Raw genomic sequence first — 14,144 nt, forward strand, 5'->3', positions numbered from 1 at the left:
CCCAGGATTTGAATTCGGACCTGGTCATACTCAGGATTTAGGCCTACCAAAAAATCATAGACCCTATCTTGTTCAATATACTCTTTTAGAATTGCTGAGTCTTCTGAACACTTTGCTTTTATAACTCGATAGTGATCCAATTCCATCCATAGAGACTTGAGTTGATTGGCATATTCTGTAATGGATTTGTTTCCCTGTTTGGCAGCCACAGTTTTCACTTTTACATCATAGATTTGGGCAGCATCCTTGGCCTTAGAGTATGTTTGTTCGACTGCCTCCCAAATTTCCTTTGCTGATTTCAGAAACATGCAGGTATCACTGATTTCTGGGACCATTGAATTCCACAGCCACGCCATGATCGTGGAGTCTTCTTCATCCCATGATTTGAATTTGGGATCAGTCGCACCAGGTGCATCACCCGTCAGGTGGCTGATCTTCCCTTTCCCTTTCAAGATGGTCTTAATGATTTGAGACCATTTGAGGTAGTTTTTCCCATTTAATCGATAAGCGGAATGAACATTTTGTAGCTCTCCAGCAGTCTGGAATCTGTCTCCTGTCTCCAAATTCACGACGTCAGCCATACCTAGATGCGATGCAATGAAGGCTTTTAACAAGGCCTAAAGGTGGTGTAGCAATGAAGGCTGCTTTTTAGGTTAACTGTTGCGCAACAATGAAGGATGCAGTTTTGGTTTAAAGGCACTGTCAGAGACTCCCAAGGATCGGGAGCTCTGATACCATCTCAGATTTAGAAGGAATAGAATACTTTCTTATTATTCCAAGAGGTTATTAACCCCTATATAAATACATAAGTCTGCAGTATATTTTAGGAAATATGGACTGCATATTATCAGGCATAAATCCCTATGATTACGGGATTAATCAACTATAAATGAACCTAATAAAGACAGCACAAAATTGTTACAAAATTACAGCATATCAAATATAAACCTTCCTAAAATACATCATGCCAATCTCTATCACACCAATCACGGTTTCTGACAGAAACCAATTCACTCCCTCTTGGTTTGTTGTTCACGCTAATCATTCCACTGCACCACTCTGACAAAAACTCCTACCAGATTAGGGAGAGCCTATTTCAGATCCTAAGAAGTATAGAAGGTTGGTTGGGAAATTAAATTACCGTACAGTTACTCGTCCTGACATTTCCTTTACAGTCAATGTGGTGAGCCAATTTCTCAATTCCCCATGTGAAGATCATTGGAATACAATCATCCATATATTAAAGTACATTAAAGGATCTCCTGGAATCAGTTTGTTATATGGTTCCAATAATCATACAAAAGTTGTTTGCTATTTAGATGTTGATTAGACAGGATCTCCTTCTGATAGAAAATCTACTTTCGAAAATTGTCTCCATTGGTGGTAACTTCCTTTGGAAGAGTAAGAAACAAAGTGTTGTGACAAGATCTAGTCTAGAAGCAGAATATAGAGCTATCACCTTAGCCACTTGTGGACTTGTTTGGCTTAAGCAATTGGTTAGAGAGTTACAATTTGGAAATAGCACTCAAATGAAACTTATATGTGATAATTAAGCTACTCTTCATATAAGTTCTAATCCTGTCTTTCATGAGAGAACCAAACACATTGAGATTGACTGTCATTTCATTCGAGAGAAGATTGCATCTAGAGACATCAAGACTGAGTTCGTCAACTCAAATGATCAGTTGGCAGATATTTTTACTAAATCTTTACAGGACCGATAATTGATTATATTTGTAACAAGCTTGGTACATATGATTTATATGCACCAGCTTGAAGGGGAAGTGTTAGATATATTGTGTTATTTTTACATATTCATTTGTATTTGGGCTTAACTCACATTCTCATTATTATAAATATATTATCCTCTGTGTATTTTCTACACAATGGAGATTAATCTTATATCTAGTTTTGTTGTATTCAACATTGTATCAGAGGTATGAGTTAGAATATATCCTGGTGAGATTTTGTTTGTTGGGCATATCATTCCACCCTCTATCGGTTTGTTATCAAACCATCCATTAATGTCTAGTCTCATGCATGAGATGTATATATCTCGTCGTGAGGGGTGCTAGAAGTCTCATATCGACGACTAGAGATAAGACAAGTTTATAATATATAAGTGGATGCAAACCTTACCTTACCAACCAGTTTTGTAGGATTGAGTTAGACTTAAAGTCTACTTACCTTATGATGTCCTGTTTCATGAGGTACCAAGGAGGAAATCTTAATTAACTAACATTAAACTAATTTAAAGCACCAAAAAGCTGCTATGGTAAAGAAGTTGAGGGAGACAGATCACACTAGAATATGCATTTTATTCCAAAATCAACACATAGTGCTGCTATCCACTATCGCTTGATTAAAAAAGAATATTTGACACCAACCTGCATATTTCCAATGAGGAATGCAAATAATACCAAACCAGCAATTGAAATGAAAATTGCAAAGCAGATTTCCCAAACATAGGTACTTGTTGCAAGGTTTTGACCAAGGGAACTGCAACAAACGGAGGAATATAAGCAGAATGTCAAATAACTTAGTAAAAATACAACAAAATAAAAATTCAAAACATATTAACATGTGACTTTGAAATTGATGATTGACTGGCAACTCTAACAATCCCTCATCTCACAATCTTGTTATTAAACAAATTTAAAACTGGAGATAAAACCATTTCCACCTCTAGGCACCAAATCAGAAGTCATCTAACATTTACGTGATTAAAGATTATTCAATTTGTCATTTAAAATTAATGGCATGATAAAACCATTTCCACCTCTAGGCACCAAATCAGAAGTCATCCAACATTTACGTGATTAAAGATTATTCAATTTGTCATTTAAAATTAATGGCATTTTAATAACCAGAACAATAGAAGATGAACCAGATAACACCAATGCTTCCACTTTATCCCCAAACATTTCATGTCCCAACACAAACCCTCAAAATTAAATGTTTTAACACACAACCCTTGGGAAAAGATGCATTTACGGAAGGTATACACACTGAAAGGTAGAATACTTTGATCCAAGGGATGCCAGCAAACAAAACTATAAGAAACAATTCTACACCATGAGCATGCAGACATATGGAGTCCAAACACAGCTACAGGTTCATTGCATAACACTAATAGCTGACATCAACTTAAATTTTGTTTCAAGTAAATCATGAACATGTTGCAATGTATGACTACTGCATAATCTTAAAATTAATAGCATTAAATAAAAGATAATCAATATAGCACACCTCAAATTTCGTAGGCCCCACCAAAAACAATAAAAGAACTTCTGTGGGAAATCTCTTGACTCTACAACTCCAGATTGAAGGGCATCAAGAAATATTCCAAAATTAAAGAGTGTTGTATTTTTGTCCTGTATTGGGCAAGAAGCATTCAGGAATACTGAAATAGAGCCCAAAACTTGATGATTATCACAATACATAGCTTCTGTGTTACATGTGCTATTTCCTCGACATGCATCTTGCCAGCACGTGGTTTCTCTTTCTATAGAAAACAAGTACCAAAAGGCACCAATAACCTACAGAGAGGCAGATGATATCATTAGTTTTCATTATTAGTGAGATCATTTTTACAAAAATTAGTGCAACAATGATAAGAAATCTAAATATGCCACATTGGGAACCAAAATAGAAAGGTGCGGCCCTGCCAGTTTGAAACATGTAGACCTAAAAACCATGTATACAAGGCGCAACATCAATACAAGGACAGAAAAATTATGCAGCGGTGCCTTAAGTATCAAAAACTAGTATGAGAGTGTCCAATAAAGGTATTGAAATTATACGGGTATGGGTATAGAGGGAAGAAAAAGAGATAATAGAGACTAAATAGTCTGATATTGATATTAAGTTTAAAATGATATCAAATGATGTGTAAGAAAACATAAAACACTAATCCTTACTCATACCAACCAATACTTATATCACACCAATTACCTCTAAATTACAACTTACTAAGCTTAACCTTTAAGCTTGTAACAACTGAACCTTTGTAAACGTAAAAACATAATATGCAGTCCAAGTAAGAGGAATGTAAAGACAACTAAAGGATGCTGGATACACTACAGAGATAGTGTTGATGGAAAGACAACTTTGTAGAATGGTTGGGATGACCATCAACATTAATATCCTCATAAACCACTAGTGAAAACGGGATAAGAGAGTCATTTGATAGTAAAAGAACAACAAAGTAAAACAGCCATGAAAATAGGAAGCTGGTGGTGAAACAGTGTTGACTGACATCTAGACAGCAGTGGAAGATGACAACAAACGGTGGAGCATGAGAAAGGCCAAAATTTTTATCATAATGTATAAATTAAATCTAATGGTTTTGAAAATATCATCTCGTATTGATGATTTTAAGGATTTAATAATACTATCTAAATATTAACTTCTTTTTTAATTAATTTCCTCTTATGGTTAAAGAATTTATCCATACACTTTTTTGTAAAAAAATAAGAATTCACATAAGCAAAAATCTATGACTTTTTCAATAAATTTAAGGATATAATCATATTTTTCTCAAAATCATAGTAAAATTTACGAAGTGTCACGAGAAAATAACAAAACTCTCAAAAATATTCTTGAAAAATCTGTACTCAAGGAATATCCCCAGGTCCAAATGACATAAGTTAGCCTATAAAGAAAAACGATATAAAAGTCACAGAAAAAATGAGTTTGAAGAACGCAAAGAAAGAAAAAAGATTTATATTATGAAAGGACAACTGATAAATGAAGTAGTTAATATATGAAAAGTGTTTTTTTAATGCTTAAAATCAAACATGAGGGCTGATGTTATCAAAAGCAAAAAAAAATTAAAAGTGTAAAATCAACATAAAAATGACTACACCAATAATAATGAAAATAACAAAATACTACCGTCAGTTAAATTGCTGTTCTACTTTCAATGACAAGATAATTTATAATTGAATAACAACATAAAAAATATTTGAAAATATAAATAGGAAATATAAGTATAGTACACAAACATACGTATTCGTATACATATGTATGTATGCATCCATATACATGGATTAAAAAGTTTGGGGGTCCATGATCCCACTGACACTATGAAGCACCACCTTCGCAGATGGCAGAAACCACTGAAGGAAATGGAAGAAGCATAAATGGCAACGGGATAACAGAAAACCAGTGATGAAACGCAACAAGGGAAGCAATTAAATGGAAGGAGAAAAAATTATCCGTGGAAATAAAGTGAAGCCGTAGATTATAGCCATAGCATGATGTTTTAAATTTGTTACAAAAGATAAAACAATAATCCATAGTTCACTAAACATTAGACTACAATCCTTACAAAATATGGAAACACGTGATTGTAGAACATAAGCTTGAACCACATCAACAAGAGATTACAAAGTATTTGTAATCCTTACGAATATCAAACTTTACTTGTTTGATCTAGTGATTGAGCAAAATAAATCCACGATACAGTCAAACAGAAACACTAAAAACATATTCAGGCATTAGAAAAGAAAGACCAACGATCTCAGAAACAGAATACATAAAATAACAAATAATAAATTTAGTGCAAAGCAACATAATAAAAATATATTGTCAGTAATATATACAAGAAAAAGAAAAAAACAACTGAGCATAGACGTACATGACTTGCTAGCATGTACAGAAAGAGATTGAATGCAGCTCCAGCCCAAGCTGTTTCAGTGAGGATGCCAGAGGTCCTAGTAACTTCTTTATATAATGGAATTAATCGCAAAAATCGTGGGATATACTGGAAGAAGACAATAAATTTCAGCAAGGTCTTTGTATTCAGTGATTCAGAGCCCCTCAACTTGGGAATGATAATTAGAATTGCCACCTAGCAATATAAGAGCAAGTTTTGAGTCAAAAAACATATAATTAAGTCAATGAAATAGGTTTTCTTTATTTCTAATTTAAACCCACAATCTTGGAGGGATTGACTTAATCGCTAATTACAATATATCTTCTGAGTGAGTCCATATGTTTTGCGTTGTACTTTATAAATGTGATCATTTGGTACATTAATGACTGCAAATGAAATCAACTTCCTAGAGAGAAAGAACGTGAAAACAAAAGTTGTTTTATGGTCATACACGAACTTGTCAACCCATAGTTCTTCAACATTTACTGGATGTGGATGAAAAAAAGATGAAAGTCAAAAAGTCCAACAGCAAAAAGAGTTTCCTTACCTGTGGGAGGGGAAGAACGGCAAGAATGTCAATTAAGAAGTATGATGATAGATACCGCATTGCTATTACCCAAGCATCTTCAACCAAAACACCTCTTCCAAATACTCGAGAAGAGGGAGCAATGAATCCAGTACGAAATTGGAAAATTATATGGATTATATAAAAAATATCAGAGAAAGATCTTAAAACAGTTGCTGTAATTTCCATTTTTCTGTCCAGAGAAAGACATTTATTGTTATCATCGATCACAGGAACATAGAAGAACAAAGGATCAAGTGACACAGCAATAAGACATGATAATACAAATATCTTATTCCACTTTTGAAGGAAAGGACCCTGGGGATCAAGAATTTTCTTTCTAGAACTAAAACTTCCAGAGAGAACTCTGTTATAGGGAAGAGATTTGAATGATTTTCTAAATCTCTTCATTCCCTCTGAACTGGATTCCAAACCCCTTTGAAACTTCTCAGAAACTGAATTTAGTGTATTCTTGATTCTCCCTGGGCGTTCTACATGAATTGCAGGAGAGCTGCTCTCAGAATCCTTCTCTGAATTCCAATCACGAAATCTAAACATCATGGAAACAATAAAACTCAGTCCATGATTAAGCATCCGATAAACAAGATGTCCAAAGCAGTGGCAATAACACCATGAAATGAACACAGGCACATAAGTGATTATTAGGAACAAAAATTCTGAAAGAGGGTAAGAATTTGAAGTTTTTAAAGCATATTGATATTGAAGAGTGGTGACTGAAAAAGTGTTTCCAAAAGTTAAGAACAACAAGAGAGAAGCCTTTACTCCCAACCAAGCATGAAACACCTACATTGAATCCAATGACAACTACAATGCTTCCGAAATACTACAAACAGCACAACAGAGGATAAATAAAGGTATGCACCATTAAACTAACCTAACAAATTTGTCTTGCTGAAAATTCATCACTGTAGCCCAGTTCAAGAACAAGGTAGAATTCGACAAATAAGTGGCGTGCAAGTATCACAGGACAGTGAATAGTTCCTTCATACACCTCAAAATCTTACAGCCTACTCCTGAAATAATGAAAAACAAGAGAGACATCCTAAGCAGATAATCCAATTGTCAACCAAAACATAAAACCGACCTATCCATAGCAATATCAACAGGGTAAAATAGCCAACCAACCACCTTGCCATAGATTGATCCGAGGAAAACAAAAATAGTCAAAAGCGTAATAAATTCATGCCTTCAGGGAGACAACAAACTCAAACTACCGAATAAAACAGCGTGACAGCCAGAACTACAGTTTCCCTCAAATTTAGCAGCACATACAAACACACCAGTACACATCACGAAATGGACGGTTACCGAATGTTCAGGAGTTGCAAAAACAGCATATCATTCATTAATCAGGACAAAATTCCAAGTACTCAATTAACAACAATGATTCCGCAAAAGCTAAACGGATCAGTATCCCATATCCTTGTACAAATTAAATAACCTAATTAAGTGAATTGTGAAATTCGCAGCCAAATTGAAATAGAAGAAAGAGAATAATTAAGAGTAGTTGGAGAGTAAGAAAAAAGTCAGAGATGATTGAAGAAAAAAAAAAACACATAGAAAGTGGTTGGGAGAGAGAAGATGGTGAAGACGAGTACCGAAAGGAGAGTAAGGAAGTGAAGAGCGTTGGAAGTAGTTGCAGTGAACATGAGATTGATTGTGAGGAGGATTGGGAAGAAAAGATTGGAACTGTGTGTGTGTGTGTGAGAGAGAGAGAAAGAGGAGAAAGAAGGTTCGTGGAAAGCGGGAAAGGGTGATGGTGTTATAGACATCGATAGATAAAGAGACAGTTGGTGTTGAGGATGGAAGGAAGAGAGTCTTGTCTGTCGCGGGACCCACTCACTCTCTTATGTTTGTTTTTCTTAACCTTAATTATTATTAATCCTCGGCCATGGTCATTGGTAGTTATGGTTGGTAACAGTGGTAGACTGTCTGCCTGGTCAACACTTTTATGCCCTGTACTCCATTGCACATTTCATTGCCTTGTTAGAAACTCCAATCTTCCAAAAAATTTAATTATCCATGCAATACAAGAAATTCAAAATATTAATAATTCATATTATTTACTCATCTATATAAAAAAAACACAGACAATTAATTTTCTATAAGAAGATTAAACATAAAACATGGAACCGTATATATAACCTAATAGTAATTAAAGTGAAGTGATAAATGGATGGTTCAATAACGGTCGGAGAGTATACTATAGTTAAGATCAATTCTAATTTAATTATGATATTATGTTAAAAAGTAAATTTTAAGTTTAATTTAATTTTATAAAATTAATTTATAATATGATATTTACATCACTTATATATTTATAAATTAGTTTTATTTTTAATTCATGTAGACTTTTTAATAAAATCTATAAAAAGATGACAGGAATGAAATGTTGTTTAGACGTGTTTATTATATTCTTTCGATGTAATATCATGTTTACGTTAAATTTGGCATATGAGAATTTTAGATGAAGTTGTATGAATATATTTCTGTGGTCAACCTCAGACAAATTTACCTTCCTTTTTTCTTATCTTAATTCATACGTTCATATCCAGTAACGAAGTTTTCAAAGTAAAAAAGAATTAAACTGTCTTTCATTGAGTAGACTACTTTGAAATTTTCCATGCTAAATAAAAGGACAAAAGAGTGCAAGTAGATAGCGTAAGAGTTGAATATTTACACAATATATACAAAGTCAACAGATAGTTCCATTAAACAATGAAGAGATTGGCAACTGGTTTGAGGTTAATTATGCACTATTTTCTGAACAACCCAAAAGGTGCATAAGATAAATCCTACAAAATAGATAAAATAATTATGCCTAAATATTTTTTTCATTTTTCACTTTTTCATTTTTATTTGAGACATTTGTATTAAAACAGTTATTTATTGTGGTTGGGTAATTATTTCCATCCAGTACATTGACTTTAACTAATAAGAAAGGCTGATAGATTTAAATTTTTTTGTTAATCATTACGTTGACTATTTCAAGTTTATAAAAATTAAATAAATTATTTGTTGGTGTTGACGTATATACACATGATTAAATGGAGTTTCTCCTTCTCCATGTCTTCTTTGTGTAGTTTCAACTTTTCAAAGAGTTTAAAATATAATTTTTTGGTAAAAACATTTTTATGGAAGTAAGAAATTTTATTACTTTCTCTTCTCTCTCCTCTTAAATTGGTTCATGTTGTTCTAGCCGCCACTATAATCCCATTGCATTGCAATCTTAGCTTCCTACACATTGCAATGAAACAAAGCCTTACACTCCTCTTCTTAATTAAGTCCATCACTTTTCTTTTTGAACTGCATTTAGTCTGAAGTGAGTGTCGGATCTGTGAAGGTTGAAGGTCTATACGTCCAAGCCTCTTCTTCTTCAATGCACGAACCACGAACCAGCAACACACCAGGTAAACATTCATTTTGGATTTCATTGAGATTTGTTTGACTTTCATGTTTGGTTTTGATGTGAATTTTACACTGCATAGAATATATATATATATATATATATATATATATAACAAAATTTGAAATATCTAAGACTTTAATCATTTTTCAAAATTTGAGATTTCGTAGGATTTCAAAATTTAACGGAGAGTTAATTGAATTTTCTTGACTAGATTTATAAAGTTGTCAAAAGTTTAAACCGATTTCAAAATTTAACACATACTTAATCGATTATCGAAATCTAATTAAATTTTCGTTGAATTTTAAAATCTGTTTACACTATTATTATTGAATTTTGAAATCTGACAAAAACTTTAATTGATTCCAAAATTTGGCAAAGGCATAAACAAATTTTGAAATTCAATAAAATTAGATTTCGAAAATCTGTTAAGCTCGTGTTAGATTTCAAAATCTGTTTAAGTCTTTGATAGTTTTCACAATTTAGTGATATGTTTTTCTTTTTATTTCAAAATTAAATGTTTTTTTTTATTACATTTTTGTTGTTTGGAATTTTTTTTTCTCATTTAGTGCTTTAACATTTGATAATTTTGTTTGTCATAGATATGGCAAGAACATGAGATACATCTATCTGTCGTGGTGAAAGTTTAGCATAAGGTGAACGAAGAAGAAGATTTATCACATTAGCTCGTATAAAACGGATTGAAGAAGTTGATAAGAATATTTACGAGAAGCATGATGTTATTAAACATCAAGAGCATGTTGTTAGTAGGATGATGTTGCTCAATAACAAGAGAAAGTAGGTAGATTTCTAAGAGGTCCACATGACACATTAATCTTGACTCACAATATCGAGCACTTTGCATATGTGTTATGGTAGGACTGGGTTAGTAAAGTACTTGAATTTCAATTGGTAAAGAATAATTTCAATTAATTTTATATGATTTGATTTTGTGTAGGATTGAGGGAAGAACAAGTTGATATCCCATGGAAAAAAATTGAATAATGAGGCAATTGAACATTTTGTGTTGAATTTTTTGGGTTGATGCTCCTAGTTGATATTTCGTACGACTAATGACAAAAGTTTGATATTGGCGTTTGTTGAGAGATGACATTTTGAGAGAAACATTTTACATCTCTCGATTGACGAGATGACTGTCACACTAGATGACATGTCGTCATTGCTTCACCTACTTATATTGAGGCAATTTTATGAAATCAAGCTATTGGAAGTTGAAGAAACTTGGTTTGTTATTATGGAGCTTTTGGACGTGGATTGCAGTAAGTCAGGAGATAAGATGACATAGGCACATGGTTTCAAAGTTAGCTCAACTAGTTGGGAGATGTTTATAATGAGTGTTGTGAGCAGCATGGGAGTGCACCACAGGAGCATATTTGTCACATCTAGTTGGATGATTATTTTCATAAATAAGAGTATCATCGTACTTGATGTTGTTAAGAAACTTACACGCATGTGACAAATATGGTTGGGGCTAAAGATGGCAACGGGTCGAGCATAAATAATGTCTTTCTATAATCCGCAACAAAAAAAGATCACTCATTACCCACCCTTCTACCCGCCAAATACCTGTTCAAAAAATACTTGCGGTTATTTAAAAAACTGTTGATACATGTGGATATTTAAAAAAAATATTTATAAATTTTTAAAATAAAATTTAAATAAAATTACAAAAAATATAAAATATAATATAAATTAAAATTTAATTTCAATTAAATTTAATGTATTAAAATATATATTAATTTTAATTTTAATTAAATTTAATTTAATAAAATATAAATTAAATTCATATTTTTTTTTCGGATAATGGATACTCATGGGTTTGAGTAGTATGATATTCGCACTTGACCTATTTATAAGCGGGTATTAAAATACTCACTCCTTACGAATAATAAATATTCACAGATACCAACTATCCGTCTCGAATTTTATCCGTGGATATCTGTGGACACAAGTATTTTTGTCATGCCTACGAGAGATGTTGCTATACTAGCCGACATATATGAGTAGCACAAGGATATCAGCTTTGTTGAAACCAAACAAATGGTTAGATATTCTACTCTTTTACATATATAGATATATCTTGCATTTTGATTTCATTTATTTTTGCAATGTATACTAAGATGTAAGTAATGTTTTCGTAAAGTTGGATTTATAAGCACTTCCCCGAAATGAGAATGAAGTATATATGTTGTCCACTTACGATAAAAATAGTCATATAGGAAGACGAGTTTATAGTTTACTTGAGACCAGGTTATATTTAGATGGACTAACGTATCATAAGGTCATTTAGTGCCTAGTGAATTAACTCCTCACATGAGGGAAATATTTTATCAATTGTAAATTTGTTTGTGTAATCTTTCTCCGTTACTTCATTGATGAAAGAAGAAAAATCAAACACAAAACTCAAAATTTTTTTGTGAATCATTAACTCAAATGGATAATTGCCCATCTTAATATATTACTCACCTATGATAAACATGTTTACCATGAAATACCTCACTTAATGCTAATAATAATATTAATACTAATAATAAAATTCTAACATATTACAAATTAAATATAAAAAAAAAACTTAACTAAAAAAAATATAAAGAAGAAGAAGAAAAATCAAACACAAAGCTCAAATTTATTTGTGTTAACTCAAATAAATAATTGTCTATCTTAAAATATTACTCACTTGTAACAAACATGTTTATCACTCAATACCTCACTTAATACTAATAATAAAATTCTAACATATTACAAATTAAATACAAAAAAAAAACTTAACTAAAAATAATATAAAGAGGAGAACTGAATTTCAAAATTTGATTATTTATGAAATTTGAGATTTTTAGTGAAAAAACTTATCTAAGGTACCTTACATCATGTACCACCAACAAAACTCGACTTAGATCACCACCAAATAATGACTAATAACAAACCACCTACAATGATCAGGAGAATAGAACCAAATCACGATAGTTCTTCCTTCCACCACTCCAAGTGTTTTCTACAGCTCTCTACTATTTTTTTATTCCAAAAATACCTTACATTAATTTAACTTTTACTATTTAACTTTGTTTACCTTTTTTAAAACTTTAAATCTCCCTACACCCCTTCACTGAACATCATGGGAACCTACACCTGCACACACTACAGAAGGGAGTTCCACTCCACTGAAACTCTCAACGACCACATGAACGTCCACCGCCGCAACCATGCACGCCTCAACCAACCCCCTCCTTCCTTCCTCCATCATCACCTTTTCTCTTCCCACTTCTTCACCCTACATCAAAATCCCTCCTCAAGACCTTATTGCAAATGTTGGGTTATGCCTCCTCTACCACTTGCCACCAAGCCCTAGTGCCACAAAGCCTAGTGCACCACCAATTGAAGCTGGTACCTTTTTGTCTATGATGAGTTAAATCTATCAAGATGAAATAACTAGGAAACTCAAACTTGTTTTTGCAAAAATTACAAAGTGAAACTCAACAAAATAAGTAGTTGTAGTTAAAGAACACATAACTTGATATCCTTATGAAAAAAATGGTAAAACAATATGAGAAAAAAAAGGAAGAACAAATTAGAAAAGTAGAATGTAAGGAATGAGACCATGCTAAAAAGTTGGTGGTCGGTTCTTGTTTGCTCCAAGAGAAGCAAGATTGCAGTTAGCCCTTCTTCCATCAATAACTGGAGATGGGTTCTGACATGCTCTCATGGCTGCCTCAGGATCCTTAAATGTGACCATGGAAACAACAAACTATATACTCATTGTTCAAGATTACGCAAGTTCAACCATAAATGAAATAAACATGTAGATATAAACTATGCAAAGATGTGAGTGAGAATCACAAAACCCAGAAGGTAAAAGGAAACTTACAAAGCCATAACCCTCGGATCTCCCAGTGTTCTTATCAGTGATCACAACAACCTCCAAGATATCATAGACAAAAAAGATACCCAGTTGCCACCAAGTCTAGTTTTTAAATGACGAATATCAATATTTGTTTGTTATTCAACGAATGTCGATATCCATATACGGATGTTGACATCCGTTTAAGAATCCAACGCGTATTCACTTCTATTTCAATATTATTAGAGGACAAAACATAAATTAGGAGGTACAAGAAATAATATGTGGTGGTGGAAGGAGTAACTCTCCCACATCACATGAAGAAAAAAAACATGAATGAAGAAAAGAAAAACATGAATGAAGAAGAAAAAAAATAAGGAACTAAGAAATGAGAAAGGAGGTGCAGATAAATATATCTATGCATTAAATTCATTTAAGTAAGAATTAAATCGAATTAGGTAATAATTAATTACCTTTATCTATTTTTTTTTCATTAAATTGAAAGGGCAAAGGCGTCTTCTTAAAAGTGCAGGAAAAGACTGGAAGGTGCATAGAGAAGCACCCATGATTAAATAATATATTCCAGCACGTACCTTTTTTCTATTTACACTCCCGTATATGTTAAATACACCAGTTC

The 14,144-nt window shown here is 32.7% G+C and overlaps 1 protein-coding gene across 6 annotated transcripts in view; it reads right to left on the bottom strand.

Annotated features, from left to right (window-relative positions):
* Positions 1-8,063, bottom strand: part of LOC106778896 (cyclic nucleotide-gated ion channel 1) — an 18,874-nt gene extending 10,811 nt beyond the window's left edge. For 5 of the 6 annotated variants that reach the window (XM_022776343.1, XM_022776344.1, XM_022776341.1 and 2 more), the window contains exons 1-6: positions 7,844-8,062; positions 7,120-7,258; positions 6,207-6,774; positions 5,642-5,854; positions 3,250-3,539; positions 2,388-2,499 (exon numbers count right to left, since the gene is read on the bottom strand). In XM_022776343.1, the coding sequence (XP_022632064.1) occupies positions 2,388-2,499; positions 3,250-3,539; positions 5,642-5,854; positions 6,207-6,774; positions 7,120-7,148 (1,212 nt within the window). In that variant the 5' untranslated portion in view covers positions 7,149-7,258; positions 7,844-8,062. Of the gene's footprint in view, positions 1-2,387; positions 2,500-3,249; positions 3,540-5,641; positions 5,855-6,206; positions 6,775-7,119; positions 7,259-7,843 lie in introns of all 6 variants that reach the window. The other variant, XM_022776345.1, reaches the window with a different exon arrangement.
* Positions 8,064-14,144: the final 6,081 nt, after the last annotated feature.

The sequence above is a fragment of the Vigna radiata genome, unplaced genomic scaffold (assembly GCF_000741045.1).
Source record: "Vigna radiata var. radiata cultivar VC1973A unplaced genomic scaffold, Vradiata_ver6 scaffold_183, whole genome shotgun sequence".
In the NCBI taxonomy this organism is placed as follows: Eukaryota; Viridiplantae; Streptophyta; class Magnoliopsida; order Fabales; family Fabaceae; genus Vigna; species Vigna radiata.